Here is a 21,022-nt window from a genome sequence, read left to right as displayed (position 1 = left end):
CAGCCTTTAACCTCCCTCTGCCACCTCCAGCCCTGGGGATGGGCTTACCTGGCAAGCCTAGCCCCTGCAGGGCTGATGCTGGTTCTAGCATCTGGCCCCAACCCCAGACATGGCCGGGCTGCTAGATGTGGCCCCAGACGTGACCCCAGGGACACCCGATCAAGCCCTGGCTGGGCTGTTGGATACAGTCCTGGCCCTGCCAATATATGCTCCAGCCCCGGACTGGGCTGCTGGATGAGCCTGGGCTGCAACGCTGGCTGTAGCCCTCTCTCCAGCTTTAAATGTTCCAGCCTGGGAGTGTAAGCCCTGCTGGGCTCCCCTGCACAGGGCCACCAGCCCCTTGGTACTCAGCTCCCTCCTGGATGGCACTGCTGACCTTCCCCCCCACCCCCCAGCCAGGGCTGTCTGGTTCAGTAACATCCAGAGACTGTTTCTCTGGAGCAGAGAATCCCAGTTTTGTGAGGGGTGCGAGCTGTACAAAAAATTTTACTTATTAAACTAAATTAGTGAGTGGTTTGGCTGGGGCGATATCATCTCCCTGTCCCGAATATGGGACAGGGAGATGTGGTGGGGAGGGATGACGACTCCTGGTTCCACCAATCCAGGAGTCAGGAAGGAAGCAGCAGTTGCTGGTGCCCTCCAGGAGCCCCAGGGAAGCAGCGGCCACTGGCGCTCCTGGGAAAGCAGCAGGTCCAGCTCCCAGCACTCCCTGATCGCCGCAGAAGCAGCAGCCACTGGCGTTTCCCCCAACTTCCCTGAGGCTCAGGGGAGTGACCTAGTGTTCTCTGGCCAGCAGCTCTGCCTGCGCAGCTGCTGGCAGAAGAGGTCAGCAGGGGGAGGGCCCAATATGAGACAGTTAGTCCCTTTTAAAAAATAAGGAGGGACACATTTTTGGCATCCCGGATACGGGACTGTCCCACCCGATACAGGACGGATGGTCACCTTGTATTGGGCTTAAGTTGCTTCTGATGAGGCACATTAAACAGAAATGTGTGCCCAGATAAGGAGACTGCAGTGTGATATAACTAAACCAGTTTTTAAAAAAAGTTAAGTAAATTGGCGCAACTTTCACATATAGAAAAGGCTTGAGTGTAACTATCAAGTAGCCAGTCAACAATTAAAAGTGAACATTGCACTACATACAGAAGTTACAGGGGCTTAGATGCGCCTGTCATTTTCCCTGGTTGAAGTTACTGGAGTTTCACTAGTAGAAAAAATATTAAGTTTAGACAAGAGGACGTTCAGGTTATGGGTATTTGTTTACCAAGTAACAGATTAATTTTTGCAGCGAGGGCACATGTTCAGAAGGCCCTGGGTGCACTGACTGTATGCCAGGAACCCAATCTGTGCGTGACAGTTGTCACAGATCATGAGGGTAGGAAGTCAACTACATGTGCTGCAGAATCTAAGGAAGCTGCTTGCAGCAGGTAGCTCTGGTAGAGAGGAGGCTAATGGCTTTCCTGAAGGTGGAAGTCTGGCTGCCCAATGTCTTTGTGCTGAAGAAGACTTTTTTCCCCCCGTCATCAGAAATAAAATTTATTTCTAAGTAGTGGCAAGAGAGCTATGATTTCACATTCAGACTGAAAACCAGCTGAAGATATTTTGCCCAAATTTTCCACCCAAAAAAGTGGGAGAAGATGAAGCTTTGCCATTTTCATTCCATAATAGTGACAGCTTTTGAGAAAACTATGGACATGTGAAGCCAAGGTCGTGCTGAAAGTCTGCCTCTATCTTAGCTGTCTCGTCCCCTACTTACATATCCTGCAGTAATATTTCATGAGACTGAATCAAAAATATCCACCTGCCCCTGACATTTCCTTAAGGGTCTGTTGCTTCTTGCTTTTCCTTTAGATGAAGATCAGCTATGACTTTCACCATATTAGGCCCATCTCTTCTCTTCTCTTCTCTGATTTCTTTCGGCATGTTCCCTGCATGCTGCTACAGTTATTGTTGTTCATCATGTACTTCAGTGCTACTCTGTAAGTGCTTCTTCATTAAGCGTAAATCACCACCACTGGAAAAAGCTGTGTTTCTGCCACAGGATAATTAACAACAGCTAAGTATCCTGCCGTAAAATCATAATAGAGACAAAGCCATGTTCTCAGCCACGTGCAGGGGCATAATGATGTCCTCACCTACGCTACGTCTACAGTACGAGTTAAATTTCAATTTGTTAATATCGATTTTGTAATTCCGTAATTTATAAGTTCGAATTTGACCATCCTCATCTCCCACATGCTCCTCACAAAGTGGACTCATTGCTGCCGCACTCAACTGGCAAACATCGACTGTTGCAGTAGTGCATTGTGGGAACCTATCCCACAGTTCCCTTATCCCTGTAGCATTCTGGATACGCTTGCTGGGCTTTAACATCATCTTCCCACGCTGCATGTTCCTCATTCCCCTCCTGTGCTAAGCAAACATCCATTTTTGCCATAGGAAGGAAGGAAAAGTAGGGCATCCACACAGATGGCAAAAAAGCATACAGAAATGTCTTCTGTAGCTGAATTCTTAACCGGCTATAACACAGGGACCCTGACTGCATTCTCAAAGTTAGAAGAAAGAGACTAGAAATGTGTAGGAAAAAAGATGTTTGGCTTTGTTGAAAATAATACAGGGACCCTGGAAGGCTTGAGGAAAGAGAAGAGAGGAAAGTTTTTTTTCAGAAAAGACAGTTGCTGATGCGGAGGGTCTTTAGCTTTCCAGTGCACTACGAGGCTTCTGTGTTCTCAACCAGCGTTCCACTGAGTGTCCCACCCCCCATCATTGCATGTGATCCATGAAAATAATACAGGGGCCTGGACTGTATGCTAAAGTTAGAAGAAAGAGGATAGAAAAATCTAGGAAAAAAGAATTTTTGACTTTCCTCTTCACCACACAGACACTGCCAACAGGGGGAATGGCAGTGAAATATCATACACTGAACTTATGACGCAAACAGGAATCTCAAGTTGCACCCCGGCCATGTTTCCGAGAGAGTCAAAGCATGAAGACCAAAGGCAGGTATTAGCAAAAGGATTTTATAACCGAAATATAAAACCAGAAGGTGTCTGCAATGGACAGCAAAGTCTCAAAAATATTTTTGGCCGTGTGTCTGGGGGTGCTCAGTTATTCAACAAAATTCATGTTGCCCGGCCATGTACACACCCCAGCAAGACACATGGAATTTGGAGGTTTCAGGGCAGCATAGTATTATAATCCTTCAGTTTGCTGCACAAATTAGATTTGGTGGTCTTTCTGTCTCTTCAACTTTCAGTTTCTTGTTCAGATGACAAATTACATGCAAGGGACTCATGGGAAGTTCTCCAAACAATTTTTTGAAATGTGTTTAATTGAATTATTCCTGGTCAATAGACTGTACCTAGAGTGGGTAGGGAAAGGCTGTTCCATGTTATGATTTAGACGCTTTGATTTTTTTCCATTCTAGTATCTACATGCAAATGGGATTGTTCACCGTGATTTGAAGCCAGAGAATCTACTCTATGCAACACCAGCACCAGATGCACCATTAAAAATCGGTGAGCAGCTCTAACTATAAGCTTCCCATCCTTCCATTATATTAGTATTATTTTATCTGATGCACATGTAATGTGTCTCTTCTCCCCTACCATTTTATTTTATTTTAGCAGTGATATCTGGATGAATAGGCCTATTCTTTATATAGCAGCACAGCTGTGCATTGTGCTTTAACAATAAATAAAAAGACAGGTCTCTGTTTTGAGGAATTTACAGTCTAAATTAGGAATAATACCTGATAAACACAGGAAGAATGGGATTGGAAAGGGTGAAGATCACAATATGATCTTGAGGTCAAATTCTAGCTACACACTTAGTTTCTTTTTAATTAGAGAATATATTCAAATTTTGGGACCTACGAATGAGATGGCAAAGGTGGTGGTAAGCAATGAAAAAAAGCCAAAAGAAGAGTGTTTTGAGTATTTTGTAGGGGAGAGAAGCAGCTTGTATGGCACAGATTAGTGAAGCTATTCCCAGACAAAGGTGGCAGCATGCCAGAAAGTGGGCAGTGGCCAGCCAAGCTACAAGATTACCTGAATCAGCAGAATAGTAACAGCGAGGTAGCTGTGTTAGTCTGTACTCCAACAGAACAAAACAGCCCAAAATTCATGTTGCTGAATCGGCAGAGTTTATGTCGCACACCTGGGAGCAGAGATTATTTACTGTGGGTCTAATTGCCAGCAGCATGGCCATCAGCAGAAGGCTTTGGTGCTCAGCACCTTTGACAGTCAGGCCTGAAGCCTTTCTCCGTGTGAGAAATCTACAGCCTTTGTGCCAGTTTACGGAAGCGCACTGCCATAATGTGATGGAGCAGAAAACATGTATGTTGTGCCCAGGGCTTTTTTTCAGGGAATGCCATGGAATGACATTCTGCCACCTTTTTTGCTGCTCTGAGCTGTGCTGAGTAATGGGTCCTCCCGGCGGGGAGAGGGGATCAGGGCTGGGCCGGGTGGCAGGCAGCTGATGCAGCACAGTCCGAGCCCCGCGCTCACTCGGAAGCTGTACCGGGTAGCCACATGCCGCCCAGCTGTGTGCAGGCCCTGCCCTGGTGCACCGTGCGCAGCAGAGTGGCTTGGGAAAGCCACTCATGTGGGGCCCCCTCCTGCAGTTCTGGGCACACGTTCCACCACTTGAGGGACAAGTGTGGCAGCAGCAGAGGAGGTGTTCCCTGACGCTGCAGTTTCCCCGGCGCAGCTCCTGTGCCTCTAGCTGAGAGCCGTGTGACTTCTTCGGCCCCTGCACGGCTCCAGCTGGCAGCCACATGAGTTCTGTGGCCTGATGCTGCCTGGGTGGCTGTGGCCCGGTGTGGCACATGCTGGCTTGCCCTGGTGCAGCCGCAGAGGCCCAGCACCACGTCTTCATCCCCAGCTCCATCAGAGACTCCATCGGTGAGTCGCCGGAATACCTAGTTGGAGGCGGTGGTGTGCTTGGGCTTCCTGGCTCTGAGGGAGGAGAAGGGGATTGGGTTAGAGCAGGGGGCTGGGGGTGCCTGGCTCTTGGGGAAGGGAGGAGGATGGAGTAAGAACAGGGGGCTTGGAGTGCCTGGCTCTAGGGGTGCAGGAGGGGATGGGGTAATAGCGGGGCCCTGGCTGTGCCTGGCTCTGGGGGAGGTGGGGGCATCGTCTCTCATAAGCATTCTGAAAATATGGCAACCCTAAAGTGGCCTGGCCCCCCATGCAGCTGCCGGAGATACCTGAGATAGGAGGTGACGCCACAGGGCAGCTGCAGCTAGGATCCTCCATGGACCTTGCAGGTAGCCTCATTTAAATGGCTGCTACTGGCCTGTTCCTCCCAGGGAGTGCAGGGCAGGCAATAAATACACCCAGCCTGGCCATCAGTGGGCCAGGAGCTCTGCAGTCAGCCATCAGCACACCCGCCCATCCCTGCCCTCCCCCGCTTCCCGCGCAGCCCTATCACAACCTACTGCAAGCGGCTGCTAGGGGCGTGGGCCCTGCTGAGGTGGGAGAGACGGGTGCGCAGCGGGTCCACCACACACAGCATCTCCCCTCCCGCCACCAGTGAGCTCAGGGGGAACCAGACACAGCCCAACCCCCAGTCAGCGTAAGCACTGTGGTGTCATTGTTATTGTTATTTATGTATTTTCCCCTTTCTATGAAATAACTACTATGAATAGCTGAGGGGGCACAATTCTACATTCTTGCTTCAGGAAAAAATAATCTACTTACAGCACTGACTCTCAGTTATGAACAGTGTTCCCTCTGATTTTCCCCATCCACGCAGAATGGATGTGCAGAATGGATTTTGCCTTGTGCACCAGTATGGAGGTCATATGTGATACATCCCCTATATATTGGTGCACATAACACAGTCCATGTATTGGAGGTGGGGCTGAGGGTTTGGAGTATGAGAAGGGGCTCAGGGCTGGGCCAGAGGTGCAGAGTGTGAGGTTTGTGGTTGGGGCTGCAGGCTCTGGGGATGAGAACTTGAGGGCTTGGCAGAGGGTAGGGATGTGGGCTTGGAGCTGGGGCAGAGAATTGGGTGTAGGGTGTAGTGTTCTGGCAAGGGTGGAGGGGCACAGGCTCTGGGGTGGGGCTAAGGATATGGGTGCAGGAATATGTTGTGAGGCAACAGAGAGGAGCAAGGACTTCCCCTAGTTCTCTCTCCCTGCAGCAGCACTGGGGAAGGGGAGACACCTCTCTGTGCAAGGCAACTCTGGGGCTTGAGCTGCAGGATAGGTGCCCCTCCCCTGAGAGCTGTAAGTCCCTGGGTGAATTCCATGAACACCTGCACAACAGGAAATAGGCTGTTGCGTGGATGCACAGTTTACAAGGAACTTAAGTTTTGACAGCAGCCTTCACCTTCCTCAAGGGAGGCTCTAAAGAAGATGGAGAGAGGCTGTTCTCAGTAGTGACAGATGGCAGAACAAGGAGCAATGGTCTCAAGGTACAGAGGGGGAGGGGGAGGTTGGATGTTAGGAAAAGGTATTTTACCAGGAGGGTTGTGAAGCACTGGAATGTGCTACCTAGAGAGGAGGTGGAACCTGCATCCCTAGAGGTTTTTAAGTCCCAGCTTGACAAAGTCCTGGCTGGGATGATTTAATTAGGGTTAATCTAGCTTCAAGCAGTGGGCTGGACTAGATGACCTCCTAAGGTCCTTTGCAGCCCTAGGATTCTATGATTAAGTTACAAATACCTCACGTATGGACATTGTTCATAGCTCGGAATGTTATGGTTATTCTTACAGAAGTTTACAACTGAATATTGACTTGATACACCTTTGAAACTTTACTATGCAGGAAAAAATGCTGCATCTGACTGTGTTAATTGACATGAAACAAGTGTGGAAATAGTTACCTGACCTTGCCAAATCTCGCTTTCTTTAAACTCTCCATTTGTTTGTCAGTACTGTGCCATATTTCCTTTTTGTGCCTGTATCTCTGCGGCTCCCTGATTGTGTGCTTCCAGTTCCACATGAGGTGTGTTCTGTCCCATTAGTTCATAATTCTAATGTTGTTACTGTACCTGAATAGCAGAGGCAGGTACTGGAGTTATTCAAAAAGCGGATTGAGGCAGAGTATACTGTATCTGTGTTTGCAGAAGGTAGGAGCTTGGGAAAAGTTGAGTAGCATTTGGGAGTCTGGGATAGAAGATCTTTATACATACTTCTCTTGTGCCTGTGTGCTTAACCAGTGATGATGGTCTGTAGTTGACTGCGATATTTAAGATAGTGTCAAATGTATAATTTTACAGTTCCATTGTTTTGTATTGCCTTGGTTCAGCTTAGTCCACTTGACTTTTTGCTCTGGATATACAACCACTTTGAATATTTTTTAACTTTTTCTGTTAGAAGCCTTAGGAACATACCGAATTACACTGTAGTGTTACAGAGCAATGAAACAGAACATAAAATGTTTTGGAGTCTGTACAGCATAAGTTGGGTCCTGATCCATAACAAGGGTTCATAAGCGCTAGAACTATACAAAGACTATTAGTCTGTTACTTACACAAACTTTTTATGATATCTCATCTCTATATTAAGAAAAGGCCCATAGGCTAGAAGTAATTTTGGGCCATAATTGCTAGCCAGTAGGTTCTGGCAGGTTTTTGTTTGGGCTACCATCTTGGGGGGCTTCATATATTTCCAAAATTGACTTTGCGATAGCATGGAAGGTTCTCTTCATGAACACTTGCTTTCCAGTTTTCTAATCTAGTAGTTTTCAGTTGTTTCGTGCCTCTCCATCACTAGAGGAGATCTCTAATATAAGGGGACATTGTGGCTTTACAGCCTAAATCATTTGATACAGAAAGCAGGTGTTCAACATGAATGGTTTACTCAGTCTCCATTCCAGAAGGAGAATTGTGGAAATCAGCTTGCCTGATTCTTGGGACTCTAGATATTCAATTTAGAATTTCTGCACTGTTGTGCACCCTCTTCCACCGTTCTCCTTCCCAGCACTCAGCTAGGTGTGTCTGCTTTAAACGTTCTCTAAAGCAAGTGGAGTCCAAAGTTCTGGACCACTAGAGCAGCTTGAGGAGCTGTTCCTTTCTTAAACTTTTTGGGGTCATTGAGACAAATTCTGAGAGAGACAGAGTTGCATGAAGTTCAATTGTGGCCATTTGTGTCCCAGGATATAAGGGAGACAAGGTGGGTAAAGGAATATTTTTTTGTTGGACGAACTTCTATTCATGATAGAGGCAAGGCTTTGAACCACACAGGGCTCTTCTTTGAGGTACGCACATCTCCTAGAACTGGAAGGGAACTTGGGAGGTCATCTCGTCCAGATCCCTGCCCTCTTGGCGGGACCAAGCACCATCCCTGACATCTATTTGCCCCAATCCCTAAATGGCCTCCTCAAGGATTGAGCTCATAACCCTGGGTTTAGCAAGCCAATGCTCAAACCACTGAGCTATTATTTGGGTCTGGTAAAGTTTCCCCAAGTGCGTATGTATCCAGATGGATGGCATGGAGTCAAAAGCGCTTGTGCAGTTCATGCCACTGCAGCCTTCCCACTGTTCTAAATAAGCTAGGTGAGCTACAGGCTCAGCTTTCACCCAGATTTTCTACACAAGCTGCAAATCAGACCCAGGACCACTATGCAGCCATCCCCTGCATGTGACCCAATCTGCTCGATAAGGTGAGAGTCAGTATTTAAAGGGACAGAACTACTGTCCATAGATAAAAGTAGAAACCTAACGGAGGGAAGGATGGTCTGTCTAATGGCTAAAGCACTGGTTTCAGATTTTGTTTTGTCCTCCAGTGCCAGTGCTGTAGGAGTAAAATAGTTGTTACATATCTTAGGCAGTTTTTCCATGTCAGCGTGTGATGTAGGTTCCACTGGATCGCTTTCCATCAAAAAAGTGTTTTAAGGCCATTATTTTTGAATTATTTTCATTCAAATTGAACATCCTAACCCCTTTGAGGAGTTATCAGACTTGAGTTCTGGTGGTTTGGGGCTTCAGTTCCGGGGGGGGAGGACTTGAGTTCCACCACCTTTTTTTCCCAAGAAAAAAGGCACTGGTTGTGCCAGTGCTGATGTGGTAACTGAAAGAGATCTGACTTGTGCACGGGGACTCATTCATGCAACTTTGTCTTTCTCAGAATTTGTCTCAATGACCCCAAAAGTTTAAGAAAGGAATAGCTCCTCAAGCTCCTTAGGCATCTGGTGAAGTGGGTCTTTGCCCACGAAAGCTAATGCTCCAAAATATCTGTTAGTCTATAAGGTGCCACAGGACTTCTTCTTGTTCTCAAAGCTACAGACTAACACGGCTACCTCTGTGATACCGCAACCAATGTTATATTTTTCATCATCTGCCAGCAATGCTCCTCTGCTATGTACGTCAGACAAAGTGGACAATCAGTTTGCCAAAGCATGAATGGGCACAGAGCAGACATCAGGAATCTGAATACGCACAAACCTGTCAGTGAGCATTTCAGTTGAGTGGACCATTCTGTTAAAGACCTGAGAATATGGATCCTACAACAAAGAGACCTTAGCAGCAGATTACAATGGGAGATGTGTGAACTGGGGTTCATACCCGAATTCAGTACATTAACACTTGACCTCAACAGAGATACCAATTACCTCGTGCATTACAAGGACTGTTTCCCTTCCTTTGGTATTCATACTGATCTCAGGCAGGACACTTATATCTTGTACCCCTCACCCCTGCCCTTCTGTTCTGTGTATCTGATTTGTCAGTTTTTATTTCAATTTTTTTTTGGCCCTCTGTGTTATATAGCTATCAGTCTGGGCTGGAAATGCTGTATTTCCAGATCTGAAGAAGTGGGTCTGCCCCATGAAAGCTCATCACCTAATAAATTATTTTGTTAGTCTTTAAAGTGCTACAGGAATGCTGGTTTGTTTTGTGCTCCTTGTAAAGAAAAAGAATCTAGGAGCCTTAAGTTCTCTTTTCCATAAAGAAACATCTCTCCCTGTTGCGTTTAACATTACATCGCAGGATGCTGAGACATTAAAATGTTTGTCTGAGTGCTAAGGACTAATTTCTGGTTTAAATAAGGTTTTTTATGGTTAAAAGATTTGGTTTAGAATGAATCTTTCTTTGTTTATTTAAAGAAAAAAGTGTAACTGAAACTTATCCTCAAAAGTTCACTTCTCTGTCTACCGTGCAGTCAGAGATGTAGTTGTAGCTTCAGTAGCTATACCCCTGCTAGCTTTAAACAAGTTGGCACAACTAAAAAATGGCAGTGAAGATACAGTGGCAAAGGATTCTGCACACACTATCAACACAAATGTGTATTCAGAGGAGCAGGCAGGTTTGTGCAGCCCAAGACAGCTACTAAATCTGTATGTTCAATGTCAACTGTTATCTTTTTGTTCTCTGCTCAGAGTACTTGCTTTTCAATTCTTGTTAAACAAAAGCAAACAAAGAAACTGTATTCTGCAGTTTTTAAGGCAGTATGTTACTATCAAAATAAGAATTTGAACAAGGTATTAGGATAATCCACAGGACAAGTAACAGAAGAGGTTAGCTCTTCAGTTCTAATCACATTTAAAGGCTGGGTCCTGCTTCTGCCGCCTATAACAACATGCTGGCTTCCAATGGCTCAGACTGGGGCCACATGCAGAGTCTCTAACACCCCCTTCTGGCCAAACGGTGATTTTCCTTGGAAATCTGCTGGTAAAGTTACTATCCAAAGGCTTGATCCAGAGTGCTGAGAGCTCTCTGTACCCAGCAAGTCACTCAAGCAGATGGTTAATTTTGAGTGCATCAGCAGTTCTGTTTAAAAGAATGGGATAACTCACACGCATAAAGTTAAGCACTTGCTTAAATGCTTTTCTAGATTGTAGCTGGAACGCTCAGTTTCTTGTAGGATCAAATCCCACGCCAGTCCCCACTTAACTGATAAGACATGAAAAAGTCAAAGAGGTTTCGGACCCTTCAGACAGTGTCAGTCCTAGAGAGAGCACTGCCAGGGACAGTGGTTTTTGGAATGATTTCAGGGGGTGGGGGAGTTACTCTTCTATTTTACAAGAGAATTGGATAATCAGAATTTCTGACCTGCCAATAGGTGGGTTGTGTCTTTCAGAACTGGAGGACACACATTTCTCTAACAATACAAAACCATCTATTTGAAAAATCATATCTATCTCTTCCACAGCACCCTTTGGACTAGGTGCTTTAGCAGAATGACAGGCTTATTTTCATGGAAGTACTCTATAAAACTGAGCATTCAGTTTTATAAAATAGATCTTCTCCAATTTTAAACATCTTCTCTTTTGTGTTTATTTCCTCCCATTCCATGCTCTGTTTGGGAGTTCTGAATACATGACTGACCCTGGGTATGCCTCTTCATTGCTGGTGGATGTATGTTCCACCATCTTCGGAGGCAGCTGGCACAAACTGTAGTTTTAAAAAAAAATTCAGTGATCTTACAGCAAAAAGATTTAATCCATTGACACAAATTTCACTTCTGTATAATTTTGTTTCCATGCAATTATCCTGAAGTAATTTTCTTTTAATTTGTTCCTTAAAATGACAGTGATTTTCATTAAATGAAGCGTTTTCAAAAAGAAAAGTAAAGTACTTCCCGTGTTGTATCTGTGCTCATTTTACAGTTATCAGCAGACAATTAAACTTATATATTATATTTCTACAAATCTTGACAGCTGATTTTGGGCTTTCCAAGATTGTGGAAGATGAAGTGACCATGAAGACAGTTTGTGGAACTCCAGGGTACTGTGGTATGTTTCTTTATTTCTTACAAAATTTTGAATTTAGACTTTGATTTTGAAGCTATTTACATTCTCCAGCTTCTGTGCTTGGCGAATGTGAGTTTAAGATCGACAAGACCCCTGAACATCTTAAATCTACAATTAGAGTTGCAAAACTTGCAGCAGTGTTAATTTGTCAGAAAGGAAAATACTGTTATCGTTTCCAGCCACACTAACCAATATTCCAGTACATTCTGTAATATAATTTGATAATGTGCATGAAACTACTGTGATGTTGAATACAAATACATTATGCAATAATATGCCACATATACAAACATCATCAAAACTCATGGAAAATTATTGAGATAATGGACTTTATTGGCATGTAACGGATAATCACAGAATCATAGGACTGGAAGGGACCTCAAGAGGTCATTGAGTCCAGCCCCCTGCCCCAATGGCAGGACCAAGTACTGTCTAAACCATCCCTGAAAGACATCTATCTAACCTGTTCTTAAGTATCTCCAGTGATGGAGATTCCACAACCTCCCTTAGCAATTTATTCCACTGTTTGACCACCCTGACAGTTAGGAACTTTTTCCTAATATCCAGCCTAAAACTCCCTTGCTGCAGTTTAAGCCCATTGCCTCTTGTTCTATCCTCAGAGGCCAAGAAGAACAAGTTTTCTCCCTCCTCCTTATGACACCCTTTTAGATACCTGACAGCCACTATCATGTCTCCCCTCAATCTTCTGTCTTCGAAACTGAACAAGCCCAGTTCTTTCAGCCTTTCTTCATAGGTCACAATCTCTAGACCTTTAATCATTCTTGTCACTCTTTGCTGGACCCTCTTTAACTTCTCCGCATCTTTCTTGAACTGCGGTGCCCAGAACTGGACACAATACTCCAGCTGAGGCCTAACCAGCGCAGAGTAGAACGGAAGAATGACTTCTTGTGTCTTGTTCACAACACACCTGTTAATGCATCCCAGAATCATATTTGCTTTTTTTGCAACAGCATCACACTGTTGACTCATATTTAGCTTGTGATCCACTATATCCCCTAGATCCCTTTCTGCTGTAGTCATTCCTAGACAGTCTCTCCCCATTCTGTATGTGTGAAACTGATTGTTCCTTCCCAAGTGGAGCACTTTGCATTTGTCCTTATTAAACTTCATCCTGTTTACCTCAGACCATTACTCCAAAGTATCCAGATCATTTTGAATTATGACCCTATCCTCCAAAGCAGTTGCAACCCCTCCCAGCTTGGTATCATCTGCAAACTTAATAAGCATACTTTCTATGCCAATGTCTAAATCATTGATGAAGATATTGAACAGAACCGGTCCTAACACAGACCCCTGCGGAACCCCACTCGTTATACTTTTCCAGTAGGATTGAGAAGCCTTAAGAACTACTCTGTGGGTACGGTTATCCAGCCAGTTATGCACCCACCTTATAGTAGCCTCATCTAAATTGTATTTGCCTAGTTTTTTTTAATAAGAATATCATGTGAGACTGTATCAAATGCTTACTAAAGTCTAGGTATACCACATCTACCACTTCTCCCCTATCCACAAGGCTCATTATCCTATCAAAGAAAGCTATCAGATTAGTTTGACATGATTTGTTCTTTACAAATCCATGCTGGCTGTTACCTATCATATTACTACCTTCCAAGTGCTTGCAGATGATTTCTTTAATTACCTGCTCCATTATCTTTCCTGGCACAGAAGTTAAGCTCACTGGCCTGTAGTTTTCTGGGTTATTCTTATTCCCCTTTTATAGATGGGCACTAGATTTGCCCTTTTCCAGTCTTCTGGAATCTCTCCTGTCTGCCATGATTTTCCAGAGATGATAGACGAAGGCTCAGACACCTCTTCTATCAGCTCCTTGAGTATTCTAGGATGCATTTAATCAGGCCCTGGTGACTTCTACTTCAGTGGTGTGACTTCATAGGGCTCTTAATTTTTCTTATTACAGATAGTCCAAAATTAAGTGCAGGTTGCACCTCTCTGGTCTGGCACCTTCGGGACCTGAGCAGTTCCAGAGCAGGGATTCTCCTGGACCAGGGGAAATTAATGCCCTCACCCTCTGGCCCCAACCCCTGCCCTGCTGATGCAGGTCCTGCCTCAGCCATGGGGACTCCCTGGTCCTGCAACATCTGTGGTCAGGCTGGGCTACATATGTTGCCATATGAAAGAATACTGGATTTAAGAGGTTAAACCTGTAGATTAAGGTAACACGTTTGGTTTTTTGCTTTTAAATAAAGACCAAATTATCTCTTAATGCTGTGACGTTGGAAAGTGAGGTAGCTTAAAGTTCCAAGAAAGCAAAGCACTGAAGCACATGATGATTTTAATGTGCAAATAGAGATGCAACCATAATTTTTCCTTTGCTGAAGACAGCTACTGTTGTCTGAAAATGTGGCCCTTATTGTGGAATTCCTAGGAAAGAAGGATTCTGTCATGGAAGGAACCCATTCTTCAGATGGGTGACCCTGAATCCATGGAAGTCAATAGCAAATTGCAGTTTTACAGAAACAGGCCCAAACTGAATACACCATGTGCAAGTAGAGTTTAATTAAACTGTTTATATATTAATTCATAATTGTTAAATGGCAAAACATTTCCATAATGCAAAATATAATGTGAATATAATATATTATTGCTGGCAACACCTGCTTTTCATGTAACTTTACATATTTTAAATTATATTTAGTAGGTTTTCATTTTAGATACCGTGGCGTTTCAGTATCATAACACATTCACACAATGCACGCCTGAGGCTTTTTACATCAGAAGGCACCATTAACTAGAATATGAAAGAAAAGAAAATTGATGCTGAAAATTAAATAAAGTCACAGAAAATCATACTCAGATTATGGGGTTTAAAAAAGGGCTCCCAGACTGTTGAGTAGGTAAATGAGGTCCTGATGTACCAGATCAGGTAGCGGTAATGCTAATACATGTTGAACCTCTGTCATTCAGCACCCTTAGGACCTGACTGGTGCCAGACAAGAAAATTTGCCAGACCATGGGAGGTCAATGTTGTCTAGCAGCATTACCGAGACTTCCATTGCTTACTGGGCTCCTAGAAGACATTTAGGGATAAATTACAGCTAAATAACAGCACAGAACACGGAGAGCCAGGACTGATGGCTGTAAACAAACTTTATGGGACCATGGGAAACTTGGCCACAGCCATGATAAGTGGTCATCTGGGTAACTAAAATCATGCTATATTACGGATATTGCCAGACAAGAGAGTAGCAGACTAGAGAGGTTCAACCTGTAGTCTAGGAATAGTTAAATGCTGAGCAGAGTGTGTTCAGTGCTTTGTGAGGAAAATAAGTCAGCCACAAAATAACACAGCTGATTGTAATTTCCATATGTTTAATGTGTAATAGAAAAGGGTAACCATACATTTTTAACCATCAAATATAGGTAACACACAGTGTATAAGCAGAAAGGACAAAATAGAAACCCATCATGCACCAAAAGGAAGGAGCAAGGCTGCTCAATTAAAGAAAAAGAAAATACATTATCAAGCTTGGAAAAAAATTAAAAAGGCAGTCATAGCAGTTTGTGTCCAGCTAGTGTTACCATCAGCCATAGTCAGCTGATGAGGCAAAGAGCTACTGATCACTTGGAAGATAGCAAAGCTGCAAGCATCATATAACCACTGGTACAATGTGATGCCAGCACTTGCCCCTTAGGAACACAGCAGGGACTCATTTAGTTCAGGGCACCTCAGCTGCATAAAGAACTGATGAAGCGGGTCTTTGCCCATGAAAGCTTAAGCTCCCATATGTCTGTTAGTCTATAAGGTGCCACAAGACTTCTTGTTGTTCTTGTAATGTTCCTGTTCTTAGAATGCTCAACTTCCTGTGGAAGTCAAGAGTTTTAGGATCTTTGTCTTAAGCCCTATGACTTCTTGTGTTTAGGAGGTTACGGAGAGAAATGATGGAAGTTGAAGAACTGCTGCTTCTTGTTCCCCTTTGTGGAGGAGAAGGAAGAAAGGGAATAGAACTGTCCCTCCCACTGCCAGTAACCCTACTGAAGAGTTGGGAATTAGAAATGCCACTGTTAGATGTATTCCTATGTCCCTGCAGGAGGACAGAGTTACCAAAGTGTGTCTTCTCTCCCCTGCAGTAGGTAAAGACACTGCCAGTAACGCAACATATCATGCATGTCTCCAGGTGGCACTACTCCTGCTGTAGGCATTTAGCAAATAAACTGGCTTCCTCACTGAGGTCACAATCCTGTAAGGAGCTGAGAATCTTTCACCTAAAGATCATGGGACCAGGGCCTGCATGGTTATGATCCATGGTGCATCACCAGGCTATGTTCAGCACTGCAGGTAGCTGGTTACATATACTTTAGTCACCATCATATGCAAGGTGAGGGTACAAGTGGGTCCCTTATTGCAGCTAAGTGTTCCTCAGTATGTTACTTAGATTTAAGCTCTTTGAAGCAGGGGCAATCCTTTTGTTCTGCTTCTGCCACCAGAGCATCTTGGTCTATGACTGGGGATCCCCGACACTACTGCAGTACAAATAATAGATAATGATAATCATAGAACGATAGAAAAGTAGGGCAGAAAAGGACCTTTGGAAGTCACCAAGTCCAGCTCCCTGCTCTGAGGCAGGACCAAGGAAACGTAGGCCAGGGGTTGGCAACCTGTGCCTCCAGGCACGCATAAGGCTCTTGAAGGAGTCACTTGTGGTTCTGGATGCTGCCGCTGCTGACTCCTCTTGTGGCTCCCTGCCCTGCCACAGCTGATTAGTGGAACTACATTTAGTTGGTTTAGCAGCCGGTAGGGTGGTGGGAGAGATCCGGCCATTAAACCAATTAAATTTAGTGCCGCTATTCCAGTGACGGCAGGGCAGGGGGAGGCAGTGGCGGTGGAGGAGCCGCAGCAGCACATGTAGCTGGACGAGCTTGTCGGCTGAGACAGGATAATTGTGGTGATGGGGGAGGGCAGATTTGGGGGCTGAGTCTGTTAAAGCCTAGAGATGCAGGGGCTGGGGCTGAGATGGGTTAAGCCTGTGGGTACAGCTGAGAAAGATTAAACGTGGGGATGGGGTAAGGTGTTTGGGGCTGAGAGGGGTTAAGCTGGGCGGGGGGTTGGGGCTGAGAGGGGTTAAGCCTGGTGGGGAGTGATTTGGGGCTGAAAAGGGTTAAACCTGGGAATAGGGGACAGGTTTGTGGGATAAAATCTGGGGACAGGGGGTTGCATTTCAGGGCTGAGGCAGGTAAAACCTGGGGCTGAGGGTAACGTAACTTTCTAACTGATACATTGTGTGTGGGCTGCTCTTAAAATAGGGGTGACAGAAAGCACAGTTTGACATCATTTATTAAGGGCTGTCTCATATTCACATGTTTGTGGCTCTTGACGTATTGATTTTGTAACTGAATTTGAAAAAAATGGCTCTTCTCGCTATTTTGGTTGCAGACCCCTGATCTAGGCCATTTCTGATGGATGTTTGTCTAACCTATCTTTAAAATCTTCCAATGATGGGGGATTCCATAACCTCCCCTGGAAGCCTATTTCAGTGCAAATCTGTCCTTAGAATTAGAAAGCTTTCCCCACTTCCTAACCTAAATTTCCCTGTCTAGATCTGAAGAAGTGGGTCTGTCCCGTGAAAGCTCACCACCTAATAAATCATGTTGTTAGTTTTTAAATGCTACAGGACTGCTGGCTTGTTTTGTGAGAATACAGGCTAACACAGCTACCGCTCTGTTACTATTCTCCCTTTCTTCAGATTAACTACTCATGGTATCCATTTTACAGTAATTCAGCTAGACCAAATTTCCCTTGTTTGCTTATGAGAATGTCATGCAGAAGTGTGTCAAAAGCTTTAATAAAAGCAAATATTTTGAATCTATTTCTGTGTCTCATCCAATAGGCCAGTTACCCTGTCAAAAAAGAAAGATTGGTTTGCCATGATTTGTTCTTGACTAGTCCATATGCACTATTTCTTATAATTCTGTTATCCTCCAGTGGCTTAAAATTATTTAACCCTTTATTCTAACATTGTTCCAAGAATTGAAGTTAGCTCAATGGGTCTGTAATTCCTTGGGTCCTCCTTGTTCCCCTTTTTGTGTTACGTTTTCCCTTCTCTAGTTTTCTGGGCCCGTAACCTGTCCTCTGTGAGCTTTCAAAGGTAATCACTAATGGTTCGGTTTGCTTCAGCTGGTACAGTGATGTCCAAAAGAAATTTAAGGATCACCACAGGCCCCTCTCCCCAAAGACACGCCCCCGCCTCCCCCGGCATGCAAACTTCTGGCAATTCACCAGGACCACCGCATGTGCCTCCTCACCAGAATGCATCTACAGCCATGCCACAAGATGTAGCTGAAGCCATGCTGTGAGCTGTGTCGGAAGCCTAGCGATGGCGTTGCAGCTGCAGCAGGAGCCACCGCTGCTGCCACACGCTTGTCCCACCAAGTAGTAGGGCGAGTGCACAGAGTGGGCAGAGGGCGCTCCACATGTACAGCTCTAAGGAGCTGCATTTCCCCACACCACAGTCTCCAGTTCACCACATGTGGCGAACAAAAAGTGTATTGGACACCAGGGAGCTAGTACGTTAAGTGTCTTAGAATGAATGATGTCAGGCCCTTCTGACTTGAATATAGGTCATTTACCTGAATATTCTTTAATCTGTTCTTTCACCATTGTGGCCTGAATTCCTTCCCCATTGTCAACACCAGTTGTACAAAGTATCTGGTCACCATTAGCCATTTTAGTGAAGACTGAAGCAAAATAATGATTTAATACTTCAGCCTTCTTGAATCCTTCAGTTATTAGCTCACTTTTCTCCACTCTGCAGAGGACCTGCAGTTTCCTTTCTTTCTTTTGCTCTTAAAGAACCTCTCTCGTTACAGCCATTTCTCTCCCTTGTCAAGTGCAAGTCTTGTGTGCCTAATTGTGACTCCCAGCTCATCACCCGGAAAGGTTTTAATGTGTGGATGCTAACAGGTAGTGGTGGTCTGCAATATGCAGGTCAGACTAGAGGAATTGAGGGTCCCTTCTGTCTTTAAACCCTATGACTCCTGAGCAGGATTTGGTCTGTAGGATTTATTCAGTGAAACTTTGCTATGGTTTTGGGTTTATCTACACAGGAAGCAGGGATGAACCTCTCAAGCTAGGCTGACAGACTTGAGCTAGTCGTTCTCACATTAGCATTCTTGAAAACAACCATATAGGCAGCATTTGGAAGTTGAATCTCAGGCTCTGACGCCTAAGGAGGGGGATAAGCTTCAGAGCCCAAACTCCAGCCAGAGCTGGAACCTCAAAGCACTCTCTACACAGCTGTTTTTAGAGCGTTAGCACGAGACCGGCTAGTCCAAGTCTCTTGACCCAGAGTGGGAAGTTCACTCCCTGCTCACTGCAAAATGCTGCGTAGATATAGTCGTTAGTGCCTAGAACAAACAAGAAGCAGGAAGTAAACCTGTGTGAACTTCTGTGTGCATCCAAATGCTTTGAAGTAATTATTTAGTGTTAAGTCTGTGTACCTTTGAAGCAGTGTCCCTAGCTAATGCACATGTGGACTGAAGAGAATAAATATAACAGAGGGGGCTGTAAAAGGAAAGGGAGAGAAGGAGCAGATAGTTAAAGTATTACAGACTGTGCTTTCTGATGTTTGTTACCATAGAAACAACAGGAAATGGGAAGACATTGATGAAGGTGGCAAGGTTTCTCCCTTAGCTTGTAACCTAACTGATAGTGGGCTGCAAGTAGTGCTTACATTTGTTTGTGTAGCGTCTTTATCAGGCAAACAAAAGAATTGAACATCCCTTGGAATTAAACCTATTCCTAGTGTCTTTAGTCTTATAAAATTGTACTTCGAGTACTGCTTCTCAGTCACCTTGCTAATGTCTGTCATTGCTATAAAGAGGCAAATGTAAAGCTGTAGTTACTGCTCAGTGTCAGAAGCCATTTGTTATGCCTTCATTTTTGTGACTATAAAAGACTGTGTGAAGAAGAGGAAGTTAATATGTAATACAGCCCCCAAAACAGTGATGATTCAGCTCTATGTAATGCATAGGTGTGCAGAGGGAAGGAGACATCAGAAGGTTTGTGTGGCAGTGAATGGGAAGAGGAGAACGAGTGGAAGTAATATGTTGTTCAAGCTATGTCTAGATTACAGCGATTTGTCAATGGAAGTTTTTGTCGGAAGATATCTTCTGAAAAAACTTCTGTCAACAGATCGCACCCAAACTGCCGGATGGATTGCAAGAGCAATTGGCTCTGTCGACAGAGTGCAGCTGGACTGCCCTGCCACTCTATCAGCAAAACGGCCAACCAGAAGCACAGCAGAAGGGGCTGCCCAGTGTCCCGGAAGCCCTATCTGGCAACAGAGGCCCCCCTGGAATGTCCAGACCGGCTTGTGCCCGGTGGGGAGTGGGATGAGACTGTCGACAGAAGTGCTGCATTCTGTTGGTTTACTGTCAACAGAACACCTTGGGAATCTGGACGCTCCCTGGGTTTTGTCAACAAAACCCTCGAGTATAGACGTGGCCTAAGGGCCCAGTCCTTGGTGTGTTTATCAGTGTTCTGAGATGTTGAGTGCCCTTAGTTAGCTTCACACAGATTCAGCCCTACTTCTTTGTATTTTTCATTTTGGAAGGAATATTGAGTATCTATAGAACTCTGTGTCAACAGGAGCTGAAAGGAGTTTCTCAGTCCGTTTAGAATCCCCAACTATACTTGGTTCTGCAAAGTGGATTTCTGACAACAGCAGTTCTGCAGAATTTGGCATGTGTGTGGCTCTTTACATCTTCAGAGTGCTGTACATAACACTCGTGTGAGATAAGGAATTGCCACCCCCATTTTACTGGCCGTGGTGTGTAGTAATGCCATCTGTTTGTGCTCTATGTGAAATGAGACAGAAGTTTCATTTCTGTGCCTGGAGGACAAACACCCAGGCAAAAAAGAGATTATGTAGCGTACATAGTGGGCGTTCCCAGTCCATCACGTTGCAGTCCCAGGATTAAGTCTCAAGATCTGTACTACTGCTTCTCCAACAGAGAAGCAGATCTTCTGACTAGTAACCTGTTTTTTTTCCCCCTTATCCCATCTTTAGGGTTAGGTCATCATGCAAGCATCTCTGTCTTCATCTGTCAAAGGCAGCACTAAAGTCCACCCGCTTACCACATTCTTTGATGCAATTAATCTATCACATTGATAGCTTTCTTCAGATCTCCTACCATCCTCTCCTGCCATGCTATGATCCTTTCATTCATCCTCTGCCCAGGCCTTGACCAGTGGTACGCTTCTTGGATTTTGTCAGCCACCACTTGGCTTTGATTTCCTTTTTGAAATCTCTCTCTCTCTGTGTAAACAGCAGCAGATTTTGAGCTAAC

At 44.7% G+C, this 21,022-nt stretch overlaps 1 protein-coding gene across 2 annotated transcripts in view; it reads left to right on the top strand.

The window, feature by feature from the left end:
* The window catches only part of CAMK4 (calcium/calmodulin dependent protein kinase IV), a 280,889-nt gene that overhangs the window by 223,113 nt on the left and 36,754 nt on the right, over positions 1-21,022 (top strand). The window contains exons 6-7 of one of the 2 annotated variants that reach the window (XM_074995232.1): positions 3,428-3,518; positions 11,606-11,680. In XM_074995232.1, coding sequence (XP_074851333.1) covers positions 3,428-3,518; positions 11,606-11,680 — 166 coding nt within the window. The remainder of the gene's footprint in view (positions 1-3,427; positions 3,519-11,605; positions 11,681-21,022) is intronic. The other variant, XM_074995233.1, reaches the window with a different exon arrangement.

The sequence above is a fragment of the Carettochelys insculpta genome, chromosome 5 (assembly GCF_033958435.1).
Source record: "Carettochelys insculpta isolate YL-2023 chromosome 5, ASM3395843v1, whole genome shotgun sequence".
Taxonomy (NCBI): domain Eukaryota; kingdom Metazoa; phylum Chordata; order Testudines; family Carettochelyidae; genus Carettochelys; species Carettochelys insculpta.
This window is presented reverse-complemented; position numbering and strand designations above follow the sequence as displayed.